Here is a 19,093-nt window from a genome sequence, read left to right on the forward strand (position 1 = left end):
GCTTCCAACGGCTCTTTAACGGACTTTTAAGCTAGCTTTATGGCTAATGTTTACCCATGTTTGCTAGTTTAGCTAACTGTTAATAGTTTACGGACGGTGTTTGATAATTACCCACGAAATGACTGATTTATCCGACAACAGTACGTTCATAACAGTCCAAACAAAAGCATATTTAAAAGCTAACAACATTTATTAAAGGAGTTTTAGTGTAAAAGGTAAAAACTAGGCCATGTTTCACACATTTCAATCACTTCTCTATTTGATTTAGTGTTTGATTCTCAAACTGGTTGAAGCTTCACGTTATTTCTGCTCATCACAGTTTGATGGACAAAGCCTGTGGTCATAGTTTAACACCAGCAAAGTAATATTAATGATAAAACAGTTGAAAACAAAGTGTAAATGTCATGTTCTGGAATCTGGGTTTACACAGGTCACATTTAACACTTTTTCAAGCAACTACAAATGCCTAAATACGACTATTTTAATGTAATTTCTCAAGATTTGCAAACAGTTAATCAAACAGGAGGAAAAGTAATGAGTCAAAACTGGATTGAATATGTTTCAGAGCAGAAGTTTGGTGTTTGCGATGAACTTCTGTAGTGAAAAATTGTTGAGCTGTAGCATTGTTTTCAAAAGATATTTAGATTTAACGCCGGTTTGAATCCAATTTAAGGCTTTTAGTGACATTTATGGCTTGATTTCGGCTAAAGTAATGTGAAGACTTGTAGAATAGAGAACAGAATCCTAAAATTTCTTCATAAAATGTTCATTCTCTCATCTCGAATTGTTTATAAAAGTTGTAAAACTACTGAAAAACTTCCTGGGTGTTAGAGTAAATGTGAAATCTGAAATAGGCCGTCATTGTATTGAGTTAGCTGAGCACTTTCAGGGGTTTCTCTGGGTCGGAGCGATCTCGGATTCAGGTCAAAATCATAAAAACAGCCATAAACATAATCATGTACTAAGTCTAGTTTTCTAGTTTTGGAGCTGTTTGCTCTTAAGGCTCTTTATATCTGATCTGGAGTCAGTCATGATTTGAAAGCTAAGACCTACAAAACTGTTTTAAGCGTCTTTGTATGTCCAAAAGCGCTATACAAGTTTGATGTATTATTATTTTTCCTTTGACACTTTTTTGTTGCACTTTCATCATGTTTTTTTTTTTGTCCGATTTTTGTTGCTTTTTAGTTTATTTTTAGTGGCTTTTTTATTGTCAGATTTTTGTCACTTTTTATCTCTTTTATTATTATTTTTATATATATATTATTTTTTTTAAGCTCTTTGGGACATAAATAAAACCCTGGGTCTCGAATGTGCGGCCGTGAACGCGCGGCGCTGCGCGGTGCCGCCCCTCCGTCAGAGTCAGCGGCAGAAACAGGAGGAGGAGGCGGTGGATGCAACAGGCGGCAGCGCGTCGATGCTGCGGAGGAGACCCAGGAAAAGTGCCACAAAGGCGGGGAAAAGTGCGCAAACTCCCGGGGAACCGACCCCGCGCCGTCCCCGGAGCCGGCGCACACCCGGGCCGTGTCGTGTTCCGGAGCTTTATCCGCGAACACGACTCAGTTTCGGGCTAAAAATGTCTGAGCAAGGTCACACCGCGGCGTCAAGCTAGCGGCAGTTAGCAGCGGCAAACCGGAAACGACCTCTCAAAGTAAAACCGCAAAGTCATCGAAATAACCTTTAAACGACGGCAAAGACGCTGTTACGCGACTTCAAAACCACTTCGAACAGTCAAGCACAGCCCGAACATCCCCATCCATGACTTTTAATCACTTTACAGAGCGATAATCCGTCAAATAAACAGCGAGCGGAGTGATGGTCCAGGTGATACAGGCAGCAGCAGCTGTTAGCATGCGGCTAACGTCAGGAAAGTCGATAAAAATACCCCCTACGCAACTTAACTACACGGACAGGCGGATTTATTACACACCGGAGCCCGATTCACTCGTAATACAACGTTAACACGGGCGGAGAAGTTATTACGAAGCGACAAAACACGAATAACATCATCCACAGGTCAAAGTGATGAGTCGGAGACAGATTAGGCTAACACCTTTTAGCTGCGGGGCTAACCCTCCGCCAGCCAACGACATCAACTTCCACACAGCGTTTTAAGTGGAATTAAAGACGTGTTTTTACATCTTTGTCACCGTGTCAAGTCAAACACAGCACATGGGGGGCGGTAAAAGTGGATAAAACACACAAAAACAGGAGTACATCGTCATACAAAGTGTCTGTCCCGTGACTAACACTTCAAAACACGCAGGTAAATTCCAACAGAAGGTTAAAGTCAGCAAATGGTGGGTTTGGTTTGTGAAATAAAGCGCTCACGTCTCGAAACAAGTCGCCAAACAAGTGGGAAGTGTCGTTTATTAAAGCGGTTAAACCACATTAGCTGTGCGGGATGACAGGTGAGGGGAATCAAAGTGGCTAAAAAGATGGATGCGGAGTTAAAACGTTAAAAAAAAACAGGCCCCCGTTGTCCCTGGGGGGTTGGAGGGGAGGGGGGGGGGGGGGAGAAGGATAAAGACTCGTCAGACTCGAGCAACAGGTGGGGGGGTGTTTTTTTTTTTTTTTTTTTTTTTTATTGTGAAAGCGCCGCGAGGAAACGCTGCGCAGCTTTACGCACACGGGGCCATCGCTCACTCACAGCGAGGCCAGGGCCAAAGTGCAGCCGTGATACTGATGCTCCTCTCCGGGCCCGAGCACAGACTTTACCCCCGCGGCGAGCGAGCTCCTGCACCCCCACCCCCCCAACCCCCACCACCAAAAAAGCAGCCGCCACCACCTTGATGGTTCCCCGTCAATGAGGCTGAATTCCACCGCTCGGATGCGAAGCACAGGCGGCTCGAGAGAAAACATCCCCCGTAGTATCGTTGCATAAGCTCCCAAGTTTCCGCAAAGTTTCTCAAACAAACGCGACAGCGACGGCGGCTGCGCGCGGAGAGTGGAAGAGCGCGAGGGCCACGCGAGGGGAGTGGAAGAAAAGTTGCACTTACCGGGGTTGACTTTGTTGGGGTTGGGCTGTTTGCGACGCGACATCGTGGCCGCCGCCGCCGCCGCTGCTGCTGCTGCTGCTGCTGCTGCTGTGGTGGGGGGATGATGGGGATGGAGCGCAGGCAGGGCAGGACAGGCAGCAGCCCGTGTGTGTGGGGAGGAGGGCCGAGGAGGAGGAGGGTGTGAGGGGGGGGAGACCACGTCCGAACCCCCTCTGCCGCGGTGGGACTCGGTGCGGGGGGAAAAGAAGGATGCGGATGGAGCGAGGAGAGGAGAGCGATCAAAATGGCGTTTCCTTTAAGCGGAGGGATGTGCAAACTTGGACAAACTTTGCTCCTGCTTCTCACTCCTCCCTCCTCTTCCCTCACTCCTCCCTCCTCCCTCGCCTCCTCCTTTCGCTGCCTTCGCTTCCTTCTCTCCTCTTCTTGAAAAAAAGGGAAAAAACACCCTCCGTGGTGATGAAACGCGTCGTCGAAGTTTGTTTTCGTCACTTTTGTCGGCGGATTCCTGCGCGTGTCTCTCCCTCGCCGCGTCCCTTCTTCTTCTTCTTCTTCTTCTCCTCCTCGCAGCGCTAAACCTGATAAGTAGGGCTCATCACGTGTTGTCTCCGGTCTCCAGGGGGACGTGGCCACCAAGCATCTCTCCGCTCCCTCCCCATGCGCGCTGCCCCCGCTCTTTTACGCACGACTCCTCATCCTTCCATCCTCCTAAAGTCGCCAAATATCCGCGAAACGGGCCACAGAGACGCGAAAGCGAAGCCTCACGCGCACTTTTACACAACTTTTATCCACTTTACATCCCGGTTCGCACTTTCTTCGCCCCGTGCGGCCGCTCACGCCCTCCCCAAACCCGCGTCCATCACCGCGATCCGTGTGTTCGACGCGCTTTTACGCACGGACGGGTCGCTTTTCCGTGAGTTTTTGAGCCTCGCCTGAAGTTGCCAGAGTGGAACAGGTCGGTGCTGTTTTAGCTCCTCTCTCCTCGCATTGCTCAGGCGGCGGGTGGTATCGCGAGAGCCCCGTGCGGTGTGTGTGTGCGTGTGAGTGTGAGATCTCGCGAGGGTTAGGAGGCGGCGCAGAGGATGCCAGCCCCGTAGCCTTTGGGGGGTGGATGAGTCTGCGCCGCTGCTACTGTTTCCAGGAGAGAGAACTTTGGACTCGAGGAAAAGGAGCGAGTGCGAAGCGAGTTTTTTTCTCTGCAGATTCGAGTCGAAGCCGCGGCCGCGCGAGGAGGAAATAAACACGAGGCCAAAGTGTGAGAGACGCGAGTGTTGGTTTGATGAAGCCTCGTTATGGGCTTAAGCAGTGATGCAATAATCCCGTGCGAGAGCCGCCGAGCACGTTCTCTGCAGTTTTACCCAAATCTAAGAGACCTGAGAGTTCACAGCCTGTCGACCGGGGCAGCGCCTCATTTGAACGCTAAGAACGACAAAACTGATCTGAACTTCAGCTTTGTTTTAATGTAACTTTTATGGTTTTTGACACATTTTAGTCACATTTTCATCACAACTTTGTCACGTGTTTGTCACAATTTTGTCACATTTTTGACACTTTTTTGTCACTTTTTTGTCACATTTTTGTCACTTTTTTGTCACTTTTTTGTCACAATTTTGTCACTTTTTTGTCACAATTTTGTCACTTTTTTGTCACAATTTTGTCACTTTTTTGACTCTTTTTTTGACACTTTTTTGACACATTTTTGTCACATTTTTGTCACTTTTTTGTCACATTTTTATCAATTTTTTGTCACTTTTTTGACACTTTTTTTGACACTTTTTTGACACTTTTTTGTCACAATTTTGACACATTTTTGTCACTTTATAACGCTATTGATAAAAAATTTTATTGATAAAAATTTTTATTGATATAAATGTTATTGATATAAATGTTATTGATGTCAAATTCTAATGTCCATTAAAGCTTTTTCTTTAATGATCCAGAAATTTGAAAATATGACTTATTTAGAACATCATTGAGAACATGAGTTGGATAATTATTATCCCCCCCCCCCCCCCCCCCCCTCTGGAACTCACTCCACATCCACATCAGAAACTCAGACTCACCGGCCACCGACAAAAACCTGCACAAACTCACTTGTTTCAGAGGAGCCAGGATCCCGCCTGGACCAAACATTTCCTTAAAAACTCAGTAATGCCTCTGTAAAACATGATCGGCCTTAAGAACGCTGTGACGTGACCTGAAACCCAGCGATTCATGGAAATCCATCTTTAATTCTTCATGAAAATGCTGCATTTAAAACATTACATCACTACATACAAATACATCCAATTAAAACTCCATTCCTGAGCTCATCCAGGACATGTTAATACGACGCTTCCGTACGCCTCAAATAAATGATTTCCACATTAGATCCAGGACTGAGGACATGTTTTTACCAAAGAGTAAATCCTCCGCTGACAGAAAGACAGAGGGAGATTCATCTGTTTCACTCACACTTGGCTGTAAAGACTGTTTAGCTTCTTCTTCCTGATTCCATTAGTGTGTATTGGGGAAAGTTGCAATTGTGGTTTTCTGGCCAGAGCCACCAGGGGGCGATGAGAGGCCCCCCAGTTACCCCAGAGGGAGTACAGAGAGCAGGGGCACAGAAGCACAGAAGGGCCAACAGTCCCGCCTCAACCGAGCTTTACCCAAATCTAAGAGCTAAAAAGAAAAGCATCAAAATAGTGAGAAAAACACGACAAAAATGGTAGAAATTTTTAAAAAAAAACAACAAAAATGTGGCGCCGTAACGAAAAGTTTCCTTCACTTTTGTAGGTCTTAGCTTTCAAATGAGGCGTTACATTGTTGCTCTCCAGTCGAGAAGCGTTTAGATTTGGGTAAAGCCCAGTATAAAAAAACATGAATCTAAAAGGAATTCCGTGGAGTATGGTGCACCACAAGGGTCAGTTTTGGGACCATTATTATTTATTATTTATATTAACCTCTTAACTCCCGCCTGAACCGAGAGCATTTTCTCCAGTTCAGCTTTACCCAAATCCTGTAGGCCAGTGTAACACCTCAGTTTTTCGACTTTTTTTGTCCATGTTTTTGTCAAATTCTTATCACTTTTTCGTCAAATTTTTCTCACTTTTTTGTAAATTTTTTGTCATTTTTTTGTCATTTTTTTGTCATTTTTTTGTTATTTTTTCGTCAATATTTTCTCAAATTTTCATCCAATTTTTGTCCATTTTTTCTCACTTTTTCGTCACTTTTTCGTCAAATCATTCGCATTTTTTGTCAAATTCTTATCACCTTTTCGTCCATTTTTTCTCACATTTTCGTCAAATTTTTCTTACTTTTTTGTCAAATTTTTGTCCATTTTTGTCTTTTTTTTGTACATTTTTTGTAATTTTTTTGTTATTTTTTCGACAATTTTTTCTCAATTTATCGTTAAATTTTTCTCACTTTTTTGACATTTTTTTGTACATTTTTCCTCCATTTTTTCTCACTTTTTTTGTTTTGTTGCTATTTTCACACCTTTTTTCCAGAAGCTTTTGGATTGGGGTAAAGCTGGAGAAAATGTGCTCGGTTCAGGTGGGAGTTATGGGGTTAATGATTTTGCTTCTGTTTCCACGACCGCCTTTCCCGCTCTTTTAGCTGATGATTCCGATCAAAATAATAATAATAAAAAGCCGACCTGGGGAAAAGGCACTCGTTATTGTTAGGACGGGGGGTCAGAGGTTAAAATATGTGTTTGTGGAAGTGTCACAGTTACGCTGATTTGGACCAGGCTGGTCAGAGTCCAGGGCTGTGTTTCAGTCCCAGTCCGGCCCCTGACGGAGAGGATTTATTAAAGGAAAGTTACATAGTGCTGCTTTAAAGAAATACATTTATTACTTCATTTCAATTATGAATGTATTTAGTTGTTTACAGGGGCCGGACTGGGACTGAAAAACAGCCCTGGACTCTGACCAGCCCGGCCCAAATTAGCGTAACTGTGACACTTCCACAAATACATGTTTTAAACTCTGACCTCCCGCCTGAACTGAGCGCATTTTCTCCAGTTTGGCTTTACCCCAATCCAAAAGCTTCTGGGAAAAAGCTGTGAAAATAGCAACAAAACTGAGACGAAAACGATGATGGAAATGTGACAAAAAAGTGACGAAAAATTGATGAAAAAGTGGCAAAAATGTCACAAATTTGTTACAAGAAATTGACAAAAAATTGACAAAAAAATTACAAAAAAATTACCAAAATGTGACAAAAAAATTACAAAAATTAGACAAAAAATTGACGAAAAAATTATTAAAATTTGACCAAAAAATTACAAAAATTTGACCAAAAAATGACAAAAAAGTTACAAAAATGAGTTGAATTCCCAACAAAAAAATGATGGAAAAAAAATCTGATGACGTGAGGAAAAAGATCCTCTCGCCTGAACATTAACAAGTGCATTTTCCCCAGTTCGGCTTTTTATTAATATTATTTTTATTGGTATCATCAGCAGAAAGAGCGGGGGGCCCTAGAGCCGGTGGCCCCTCTGTGCTCTTCCAGAATGGACATATGGCCCTGGTTGTTTATATTTTCCATTTTTCAAAAACGAATGCTTTTTTAATACATTTATTTATTCCTGCATTTGTTCTTGATCGACCACATGTTCCGTGGGCAAAGATCATATGAAGATTTGCATGTTCGATGACGTGTTCTCAGGTGTACGTCACGCAGAGCCACCGGTACCCTCACTGGTTCATCTGTTTTCTAACTCACAAAGCGCTTTTCTTCCCTCATCAGGCCCAAAGTGCTTCACAGTCACACACTGGAGGCAGGAGGGGGAGTGTCTTGCCCAAGAACACGACAGTAGTGCATTTGTGGGAGCTGGGACTCGAACCCACGACCCGCTCCAGGGTGAAAGATAAAACCAGGAATCAGAAGCAGGCGTGTGGGGCAGATGACGTCCCGGGGTCATGTGACACGGGGGGCTTTTTTGATGCTTTTTTTGACTGTTTTTTGACTGTTTTTTGATGCTTTTTTGATGCTTTTTTGTCACTTTTTTGACTGTTTTTTGTCACTTTTTTGACTGTTTTTTGTCACTTTTTTGACTGTTTTTTGTCACTTTTTTGACTGTTTTTTGACTGTTTTTTGATGCTTTTTTGATGCTTTTTTGTCACTTTTTTGATGCTTTTTTGACTGTTTTTTGACTGTTTTTTTGTCACTTTTTTGACTGTTTTTTTATGCTTTTTTGTCACTTTTTTGACTGTTTTTTTGTCACTTTTTTGACTGTTTTTTGACTGTTTTTTTGTCACTTTTTTGACTGTTTTTTTATGCTTTATTGGTGCTTTTTTGTCACTTTTTTGACTGTTTTTTGACTGTTTTTTGTCACTTTTTTTGTCACTTTTTTGATGCTTTTTTGACTGTTTTTTGTCACTTTTTTGACTGTTTTTTGACTGTTTTTTGATGCTTTTTTGATGCTTTTTTGATGCTTTTTTGATGCTTTTTTGGCACTGTTTTGGTCTTGCCCAACAGCAGTGCCTTTGTGGGAGCTGGGACTCGAACCCACGACCTTGTGGTCACGAGACGACCCGCTCCAGGGTGAATCAGAAGCAGGCGTGTGGGGCAGATGACGTCCCGGGGTCATGTGACACGGGGGGTATTTTTAACCTCGGAGGCGACGCTTCACTGAAGGTTCTTTAGTCTGTCAGGAGCCGAGGGCGACGGCAGGACCGGGGGCCAGATGTGTCACTTTTTTGTCACTTTTTTGACAGTTTTTTGATGCTTTTTTGTCACATTTTTGTCACTTTTTTGTCACATTTTTGTCACTTTTTTGACTGTTTTTTGTCACATTTTTGTCACTTTTTTGTCACTTTTTTGTCACTTTTTTGACCCTTTTTTGACACTTTTTTGTCACTTTTTTGACCCTTTTTTGACACTTTTTTGTCACTTTTTTGTCACTTTTTTGACTGTTTTTTGACTGTTTTTTGACTGTTTTTTGACTGTTTTTTGACTGTTTTTTGTGGGAGCTGGGACTCGAACCCACGACCTTGTGGTCACGAGACGACCCGTTCTTTATTCCGTCAGGAGCCGAGGGCGACGGCAGGACCGGGGGCCAGATGTGGAGCCAGGCGGAGGCCCAGAAACAGATTTAGTCAAAAAAAAAAACGTTTCAATTTTAGTCTAGTTTGAGTCGACTAAATTTAAGACTAATTGAGTGGACTTTGCATTGATAATATTGATTCTAATCATATTTAATGTTGTTCCTCTGCTTCATGTTTCTGCTCCACATGAACAAAGCTCAGAGCTGATCCTTTAAACATGATCTGAGGCTCTTTCAGACGCTCAATAGAAGTTTGGATGATTTTAGTCTCTCCTTTTCACTTTTATTTAGTCTGATTTTAGTCGACTCAAATATCTGGACATTTTAGTCACAGTTTTAGTCTCATGAGAAACTTTTCATTTAGTTTTAGTCCAATTTTAGTCACAAAAATATCACTTTGACTAAAATTAAGACTAAATATTTTAGTCGACGACATTAACACTGGTCGAGTACTGGACTTAGAGAGTACTTGGAGGACCGAGTGCGTTTTCTCCAGTTCTGCTTTACCCAAATCTGAAGCCTTCAGGCCAGAGAAACGCCGTCCCTTTCCTCTCACTCTCGTGCTGCTCTTTTGTTGCACTTTCGTCTCACTTTTTGACACTTTTTCGTCACTTTTTTGTCACTTTTTGGTCACTTTTTTTGTCACTTTTTGGACACTTTTTCATCCTTGTTTTGTGGTTTTGTTCAAGCTTTAGATTGAGGTAAAGCCAAACTGGAGAAAGCTTCAGGGGTTAAAGGTCAAAGTCTGGGTTATTTTTGTACTGAGAGTTTTCCTTTTGCTAGAGCCATAAACCAAAGACACTTAGAGCTAACATGCTAATGTAGCGGACAGTAGGGGGCTCCCTCCCAAAACTATTGGGTGAGGCCTCTTTAAATCTCCCCCGCGCCTGCACTCACTCTCCACTGCCGCTGGTGACCGGTGCGTTTTTAACTTCTCTCGGTTTTAGTATTTTTAATGTTCCTTTTATCTTTCTGGTTTTAGAGCTTGTTTTAACGCACTCCGGTGGCGGCTATTTTCCCCCGTTTTTATACCAGTTTTAAGGCGGGACAAGCGTTTAATATTTTGTTTACATTCATTATATTTCGGTTTTAACGTTTTTTTCCCTTTTAATTGCAGATTTTAGCTACGGTTTTGTTTAGAGTTCGTTTTAGGGTTTATTTTGGTTGCATTTGAGTTTGTTTTGTAGCCTTTTAAACCTGCACCAGTTTTGTACAGCCGTCCCTGGGTCTGTTAGTCTCTAGATTTCAGTTCCCTTGGATGTGCTTGAGTGGGGGATTCGGCCCGTTTTCTCTGTTTTGCACTTGGGATTTTTGTTATTTAGTGTGTGTGTGTTTGTGTGTGTGTTTGTGTTTGTGTTTGTGTTTGTGTGTGTGTTTGTGGGGAGCACTTTCCGTTTTGTTTGGGGTGGGGCTCCTCCCCCCTCTCAAGCCATCCAAGTTTGGTTATTTTCTAACGTTTATTTGTGTTTTCAGATTCCCTTTGGTTCTGGCCCAGGGGCTGCAAGGTTTTATTTGTAATTTTGCACTTTTAACATCGGCCATTTTTAATATAAATTTTAATCATAATAATAAATACTTTTAATATCGTACTCCTGGTCCTTTTAAATAAACTTTTAATGACATGTTTTAAAAGCACTTTCTCTCAAATCCTTATCTGCGTGTCCTTTGGTTTTATCCTGGTTTTATCTTTGGGTTAATTCTTGTTTTAAAGTACCTCAGGTCACACTAACATGCTAACATGCTAACATGCTAAAGCTGTTTGCTAGCTTACATTAAAGTCACATAAATGGTGGGAATATTTTTCTTTTGCCTCTAACATGTTTGAATGGTTTAATTCTAACGTGAGCTTTAACAGAGGCCGTGTGTTTTAAGTTTAATCGACACTGTTTTAAACGGTTCACATTTATCTGGACGTGACGGGACTAAGGTCAACTTCAGGTCAAGGGTCAAAGTTTTCATTTAAATAAAGTTGTGCTGAAAAGGTCTCTCTTTCTCCGCACATGATGAGGAAACAACTGTTGGCCACAAATCACCCGTCTCCATGGAAACGGCCCCTCCCCCCGCAGCGCAGAGGCATCATGGGAAACGGAGTCCTGTTCGCAGGAGGAGTCACTTTAGTAGGACTTTATCAGTACTTCATTGGTACTTTGTTAGTAGTTTAGCAGTACTTTGATGGTAGTGCCTTGATGGTAGTACTACTGTAGTACTTTGTTAGTACTGTAGTGCTACTGTAGTACTTTTGCAGTAGTACTGTGGTACTTTGCTGTACTCTACCTCCTGAAGGAATGCTTGAGCTCGCGCCTCGTGGTCGGACCGGTTTGATGCTGAGGCCGTTTCCTTGACGACAGCCCCCTCCCTCACCTGAGGCACGTGGGGGAGGGGCGCGTGACGTCACAGGCTCCGCCCACAGACAGCTTCATGTTTCAGAGTCACATTTATGTTAATCTATAATACGATAATGTGATACATGTTTATATTAGTTATTCAGACTCTCATTGGTCACGTGACTTCAACAGTTCAGCTCGTGCACTTTCACCAAAACAATATTATTAAAGTAGTAAAAAGTACTTCGAGAATCCCTCCTGATGATACTGATGTTACTGAGTCATTACTGTCTGTAAACAAATAAACAAACACATAAATAAACAAATAAATAACTACATAAATAAATACATGAATGTTTGTTTCTTGTTTGGACAAAGACCGTTTACAGGTGTGTGGACCTTTGGCGCCCTCTGGAGGCCTCAGCAGGTACTGCAGAGACACCGTGTCATTTTATTCTGTTTATTTACATTTGTTTCAAACTAAACTGAATCTAAATCAACAACAAACAACAACTTTAACCTTGAAACTGTCCCTGATCTGCGCAAGGTTTCAATGTTTACTCCATGTTTCTTTAAACCAGGAGTCACCAACCTTATTTCAGCTGAGGGCCACTTTAAGAGCATTAAGTTGTTCAAGGGCGACCAGTTAAAAACAAATCCTGTTCACTTATAGGATATTGACCCCATATTATATTAAAATAGCTTTATTTTAAACTCGTACTGAGTCACAAGAACCGAAATAACTGTAATTTTAAGAATTAGATTCAAGAAAATGAAGTGTTTTACATTTTAGAAAAAGTCCCAAGGGCACCACGTTGGTGACCCCTGATTTAGACTCTGAGATAATAGAGATAATTCTAACTTTAACTTTAACAGATTTTAAGAGCCAAAAACTCCACATTTTCTCAAAATACAACATTTATATTTTCCACATGAATTCTTTTCCCTCAAGATGTTCCTCCAATTTTGTTCCCAATTTTTTCCTTATGTTTTTCAAAATTGTCTCCATTTATTATTATTATTTTGGTGCCGAAGTACAACCATAGTTTTCCTTTGATTTTTCCTCATTTCTGGACATTGGAGAAAAACTCGATATTGTAAATGAACACCTCTGTCATTAATCCTTTTGTAACTTAATAATACTAATAATAATAATTATTATTATTATTATTAGTATTATTATTATTATTATTATTATTATTATTATTATTATTATTATTATTATTATTATTATTATTATAATAATAACATGAGTGTTTCCAGCCTTTGCTCCAGTTGATAAATGTTGATAAATGTTGTTTGTGTTGAATAAAGATCCTGGTGTTTGTCTTTGTAGATGCTTTTATTGTGAGTCCAGAGCGGCGTTAGTGAAATCAGCAACAAATCAAAAATCATCAAAAATCATCAAAAATCATCAATAATCATTAATAAAGTCAGTCACGACTCAAACAGGTCAAACTGCAGATGAACAATACAGATCAAACACACTGTTATGGAGTGATGGATTGTGGGTAAACGTGGGGCCGTGACTGGTCTGGGGTTAAACACTGATCGGATGTATCGACGGGTGATTGGCAGAAGCGAGGAGCGAATCAGAGGCGGCCGTCGGGTCTAGGCGTCGTCCTCGGAGCGAATCAGAGGCGGCCGTCGGGTCTAGGCGTCGTCCTCGGAGCGTCCGTGGCGTCCGGGACCGTAGGACCAGTGAGGAGCGGCGAGGACCGAGACCTTGGCCCAGCCCCAAGCCTGGAACACGGACAGGTTTATTTATACAGCACATTTCAGGTGCAACTCAATGTGCCCCAGCAACACCAGACACAATAAAAACACAATAAAACCACTAATAACACAATAAAAACACAATTAGTTTTGCTTCTTTTGAGCAATTGTCTACAAATTTCAATCTACCAAGGTCAAATTTTTTTAGGTATTTACAAGTTCGCGATTTTGTTCGCAAGGAGTTTCCATCTTTCCCCTTGAAACCAGATATTTGTCCTTTGGATGATTGCTTGATATTGAGGTCTTCTCGCTCGGGTGGTGTGTCCCAGCTCTACTCAACTATTCAGGATATTAAATGTCCGTCACTGCTCCCTCTCAAAAGGCAATGGGAGGAGGATTTAAGTATAACGCTAACTGATGATATCTGGCAAAATTGTAAAAATAGAATATACACTTCATCCATTTGTGTTAGACACAGGCTAATCCAATTTAAAATATTTAATCGTTTGCACTTGTCACGGACTAAACTAGCTAAAATATACCCTAATGTGGACCCTACCTGTGTTCGTTGTCATCAAGCCCCTGCCACCTTGGCACATATGTTTTGGTCATGTCCTAGTTTAAGCTCTTTTTGGTTGGAAATTTTCAATTCATTTTCCTATATTTGTAGAAAGCAAATTGACCCAGATCCAACAACCGCAATTTTCGGAGTGGTACACACTAATGTTAGAACCTCAAAGGGCCAATCACAATTAATAGCCTTCTCTACTCTACTGGCTCGTCGTTTAATCCTTTCTAACTGGAAGTCCCCCTCACCCCCCAAACACTCTCGCTGGGTGAGTGACACCATGTCGTTCCTTCAACTTGAAAAGATTCGGATCACAGTCCAAAATTCTGTGGAAAAATTTCAAAGTATTTGGCAACCCTTTTTGGATTATTATGAAAATGTGTTTGATGCAGACTCCTTAGACTAGCAATTTAAGACAAGCATATCCCTGTTTTTTGTTTTGTTTTATTTTATTTATTTATTTATTTTTTGTATTGTATTTATTTATTTTATTATTATTATCATTATTATGATTATTTACTTATTTTTCATTTGTCTGTTTGTTGGTTGTAGAGTTGTTTTTCTTTTCAAAGGGGGTATTATTACCCTGGGGTGGCTATGGTAAACATAAGTTTATTCAAGAACTTTGTCCTTGACTATTTGCCCCAGTATGACAATGGAGTGTACATTGATGTGTGTTTTCTGTACTTATTTTCAAAAATAATAAAAACATTTTGAAATAAAAATAAAAACACAATTAAAACACAATTAAAACACAATAAAAACACTAAAAACACAATAAAAACACAATAAAACGCAATAAAAACACAATAAAACCATTAAAAACACAATTAAAACACTAAAAACACAATCTAACACAATAAAAACACAATAAAAACACAATAAAAACACAATAAAAACACAACAAAAACACAATAAAAACACAATTAAAACACAATAAAACCACTAAAAACACAATAAAAACACAATTAAAACAATTAAAACACTAAAAACACAATAAAACCACTAAAAACACACTAAAAACACAATAAAACACAATAAAAATAAAATAAAAACACAATAAACACAATAGAAACACAATAAAAACACTAAAAACACACTAAAAAAACAATAAAAATAAAATAGAAACACAATAAAAACACTAAAAACACAATAAAACCACTAAAAACACACTAAAAACACAATAAAACCACTAAAAACACACTAAAACACAATAAAACGACTAAAAACACAATAAAAACACTAAAAACACACTAAAAAAACAATAAAAATAAAATAGAAACACAATAAAAACACTAAAAACACAATAAAACCACTAAAAACACAATAAAAACACAATAAAACCACTAAAACACACTAAAACACAATAAAACGACTAAAAACACAATAAAAACACAATAAAAACACAATTAAAACACTAAAACGAAAACACTCTACGACCACATTTCCCGCTCTTTTTGCTGATGATGCCAATAAAAAAATTAAATAAAAAAAAGTCGAACTGGGGAAAATGCACTCGGTTAAGGCGGGGGGTCAGAGGTTAAAATATGTATTTGTGGAAGTGTCACAATTACGCTAATTTGGGCCAGGCTGGTCAGAGTCCAGGGCTGTTTTTCAGTCCCAGTCCAGCCCCTGTGCACTGTCAGTGAAACATTGTTGTGGATATTAATTGACCTAATGGAAGCATTTACAAATTGAGGGGCCCCAGAATCGACCCCTGGGGAACCCACAGGTCAAAGCCATCTGGTCCACATCTCGATCCTCAAACAAATCATAAAAAAGTGCAAAAATGGCAAAAAATAAATAAATATAATATTGACAAAACAGTGACAAAATTGTGGCGACAAAAAGGCTTTGGTTTTGTCGGTCTTAGCTTTCAAATGAGGCGTTCCTCTGGCCTACAGGCGTAAAACGGGTGAACTCACCATGTAGTTGTTCTGGCTCACCATGACGACCGTGAGGATCTTGGCTCCAGGTGTATACGGGTAAAACTCCAGCTCCCAGCGCAGCTCCCCCCGAGGCTCCAGCGTCCTGCAACACCACATTTATCCAGGCTTAGGACCGACCCGAGGGTTTGCTACAACGTCAATGTGGAACTCACACAAACACTCAGGAAGAAACGACAAGAAACTAAAATATGAGAAGTGAAGACGTGCAGAGGGTCGAGATGACGCTGGGATCCAAATATGGTCATTTCCTTTGTGGGAGGAGCCTCAGGGGCATTTAGGCTTTAGGGCGTTTTCATTCGAGGAACAGGCCTTAGACGAGTTCATGTGTACCTGTCTGGTCCACGCTAAGATACTTGAACAAACACACACACGAACACACACAAACACACGCTCTGTCCACGCTGTGATACTTTAACAAACACACACACGAACACACACGAACACACACTCTGTCCACGCTGTGATACTTTAACAAACACACACACGAACACACGCTCTGTCCACTCTGTGATACTTTAACAAACACACACACGAACACACGCTCTGTCCACGCTGTGATACTTTAACAAACACACACACGAACACACGCTCTGTCCACTCTGTGATACTTTAACAAACACACACACGAACACACGCTCTGTCCACGCTGTGATACTTTAACAAACACACACACGAACACACACTCTGTCCACGCTAAGATACTTAAACAATCACACACACGAACACACACAAACACACACTCTGTCCACGCTGTGATACTTAAACAAACACACACACGAACACACACTCTGTCCACGCTAAGATACTTAAACAATCACACACACGAACACACACAAACACACACTCTGTCCACGCTGTGATACTTTAACAAACACACACACGAACACACACACACACACACACTCTGTCCACGCTGTGATACTTTAACAAACACACACACGAACACACACTCTGTCCACGCTGTGATACTTTAACAAACACACACACACACACACTCTGTCCACGCTGTGATACTTTAACAAACACACACACGAACACACGCTCTGTCCACGCCGTGATACTTTAACAAACACACACACGAACACACACTCTGTCCACGCTGTGATACTTTAACAAACACACACACGAACACACACTCTGTCCACGCTGATACTTTAACACACACGAACACACACACACACACACAAACACACACTCTGTCCACGCTGTGATACTTTAACAAACACACACACAAACACACACTCTGTCCACGCTGTGATACTTTAACAAACACACACACACACACACAAACACACACTCTGTCCACGCTGTGATACTTTAACAAACACACACACAAACACACACTCTGTCCACGCTGTGATACTTTAACAAACACACACACACACACACTCTGTCCACGCTGTGATACTTTAACAAACACACACACGAACACACACTCTGTCCACGCTGTGATACTTTAACAAACACACACACAAACACACGCTCTGTCCACGCTGTGATACTTTAACAAACACACACACGAACACACACAAACACACGCTCTGTCCACGCTGTGATACTTTAAAGAGGGGGTATTATGCTTTTTTCAGCCACATAGCACCAGTCTATGGCACACTACAATGATGACAAACCTTCTGTTGGTCTGTAAATGCAGTAAATTAGAATAACTGCCTTGTATAAAATTGCTCTTTCAAAATGGCGGTAGCGAAAGACTTGAAATAGGCCTCTGTCTCTTTAAGAACCTCTGACCCTTTCGGACACGCCCCCTCCACACGCTGTCTGTGGCATCACAACACTGCGCTCGTTGTCTCAACTGTATTGAAACTACGATCGGTGCATTTTATTTTTTATTGTTGGAAAGGAGCTACTGTTTATCACTTTGTGAACAATGGCCACACAGGATATTATTTGGAGACAAACCTTCCACACCGGACGCTTGGAAGGGGCTCTTGCCTGAAAAATAACTGCTGTTTGGAGGCTTCTCTTTGCATCTGCCATGCCCTATGGATCTCTAACTATACCCCCATGGACGACACCAGGATCTGCAGGAGCCCATACGATTCAAAAGACGGACATTATCTGTGCAGGTGGACAGTGGTTTTTCGAGGTTACCCGTTAGCTTGTTATAATCGACTACAGCTCATTGTTGATGAAAAGTCTGCAATAAACCACAAATGTGTAAAGCCAGGCTCATTGTGTGATCATCGTAAAGGCTGGTTCAAGTAGTTGCCTGCTTTATTGACGTTATTTGTGCATAATATGCTGCCTGTTTTCAATGAATGTTGTGAAGGTGAAGGTTGTTAGCTTGTCGTGGCTAATAGTGCCTTAGCTCCGGGAGAAACCGCTCGGCTACGACTCACTGTAGATGAAATGTGAGCAATAAACTACAAAATCAACAAGCCAGGCTCCGTGTGTGATCATCATAAAGGCTGCTTCAAGCAGTTGCCTGTTTTAGTGGCGTTTTTAGTGCATAATATGCTGCTTGTATTCAGTGAATTTTCCCGTTAGCTTGTCGCGGCTAGCTTGTTAGCTCCGGGAGAAAGCCACTCGGCTATGACCCATTGTAGATGAAATGTGAGCAATAAACTTCCAAATCAACAAGCCTGGCTCCGTGTGTGATCATTGTTAAACGGTTCTTTATGTGTGTGGTGGTTTTATTGACTTTATGTGTGCATATTTCTCGTTTTCACGTGATGACTCGAGGTTTAGCTTAGCATTAGCTTTCTCCGGAGGCTCTGTGCATCATCAAGGCCCAGCGCAGAACCAGACACTGAAATAAGTGTTCTTGTCACCGGTTTTAATCCTGGGTGTTTCGGTAACAGAAACACTGATGTGTGTCTTTGTAAAAGTCTGCTGTGGCTCCGGTTCACAACACATGAAGCTAATCCTCCATGATGACTCTGTTTACATCTTAGGGCTGGACACTGCGGGGAGGGGGTTCTGCTGAGGAGCAGTGGTTGGTTACTCGGCTGGTGACGAAAGGTTGGAGGCGTATCCTGGAGGTCGGAGGCGTTTCCTGAAGGAATCAGGCGTTTTATCCCTAAAATGGCCGCCATCAGAGTTTTTACAGATTACTCGAAAATACGTGAATGTGCCAAGGCAACACTTCAGGCATGTTTTTAATGAGGGAATGACTTAATAACATGATGTAAAGCTTGAAAAAGTCGATTTTGCATAATACCCCCCCTTTAACAAACACACACACGAACACACACACACACACACGCTCTGTCCACGCTGTGATACTTTAACAAACACACACACAAACACACGCTCTGTCCACGCTGTGATACTTTAACAAACACACACACAAACACACACTAACACACGCTCTGTCCACGCTGTGATACTTTAACAAACACACACACGAACACACGCTCTGTCCACGCTGTGATACTTTAACAAACACACACACGAACACACACTCTGTCCACGCTGTGATACTTTAACAAACACACACACGAACACACACTCTGTCCACGCTGTGATACTTTAACAAACACACACACGAA

General features: G+C 41.4%; 2 protein-coding genes across 2 annotated transcripts in view; both read right to left on the reverse strand.

Annotated features, from left to right (window-relative positions):
- Positions 1–3,039, reverse strand: part of rreb1a (ras responsive element binding protein 1a) — a gene marked incomplete at both ends in the record, with an annotated part of 53,474 nt that extends 50,435 nt beyond the window's left edge. Inside the window, 2 exons of the mRNA XM_079576287.1 lie at positions 1,486–1,537; positions 2,997–3,039. Coding sequence (XP_079432413.1) covers positions 1,486–1,537; positions 2,997–3,039 — 95 coding nt within the window. The remainder of the gene's footprint in view (positions 1–1,485; positions 1,538–2,996) is intronic.
- A 9,962-nt stretch (positions 3,040–13,001) lies between these two features.
- LOC306977849 (coagulation factor XIII A chain-like) overlaps positions 13,002–19,093 on the reverse strand; it is a gene marked incomplete at both ends in the record, with an annotated part of 28,408 nt that continues 22,316 nt past the window's right edge. Inside the window, 2 exons of the mRNA XM_079576288.1 lie at positions 13,002–13,091; positions 15,558–15,663. Coding sequence (XP_079432414.1) covers positions 13,002–13,091; positions 15,558–15,663 — 196 coding nt within the window. The remainder of the gene's footprint in view (positions 13,092–15,557; positions 15,664–19,093) is intronic.

Source organism: Gobius niger (assembly GCF_951799975.1).
Source record: "Gobius niger genome assembly, chromosome: 18".
NCBI classification, from domain to species: Eukaryota; Metazoa; Chordata; class Actinopteri; order Gobiiformes; family Gobiidae; genus Gobius; species Gobius niger.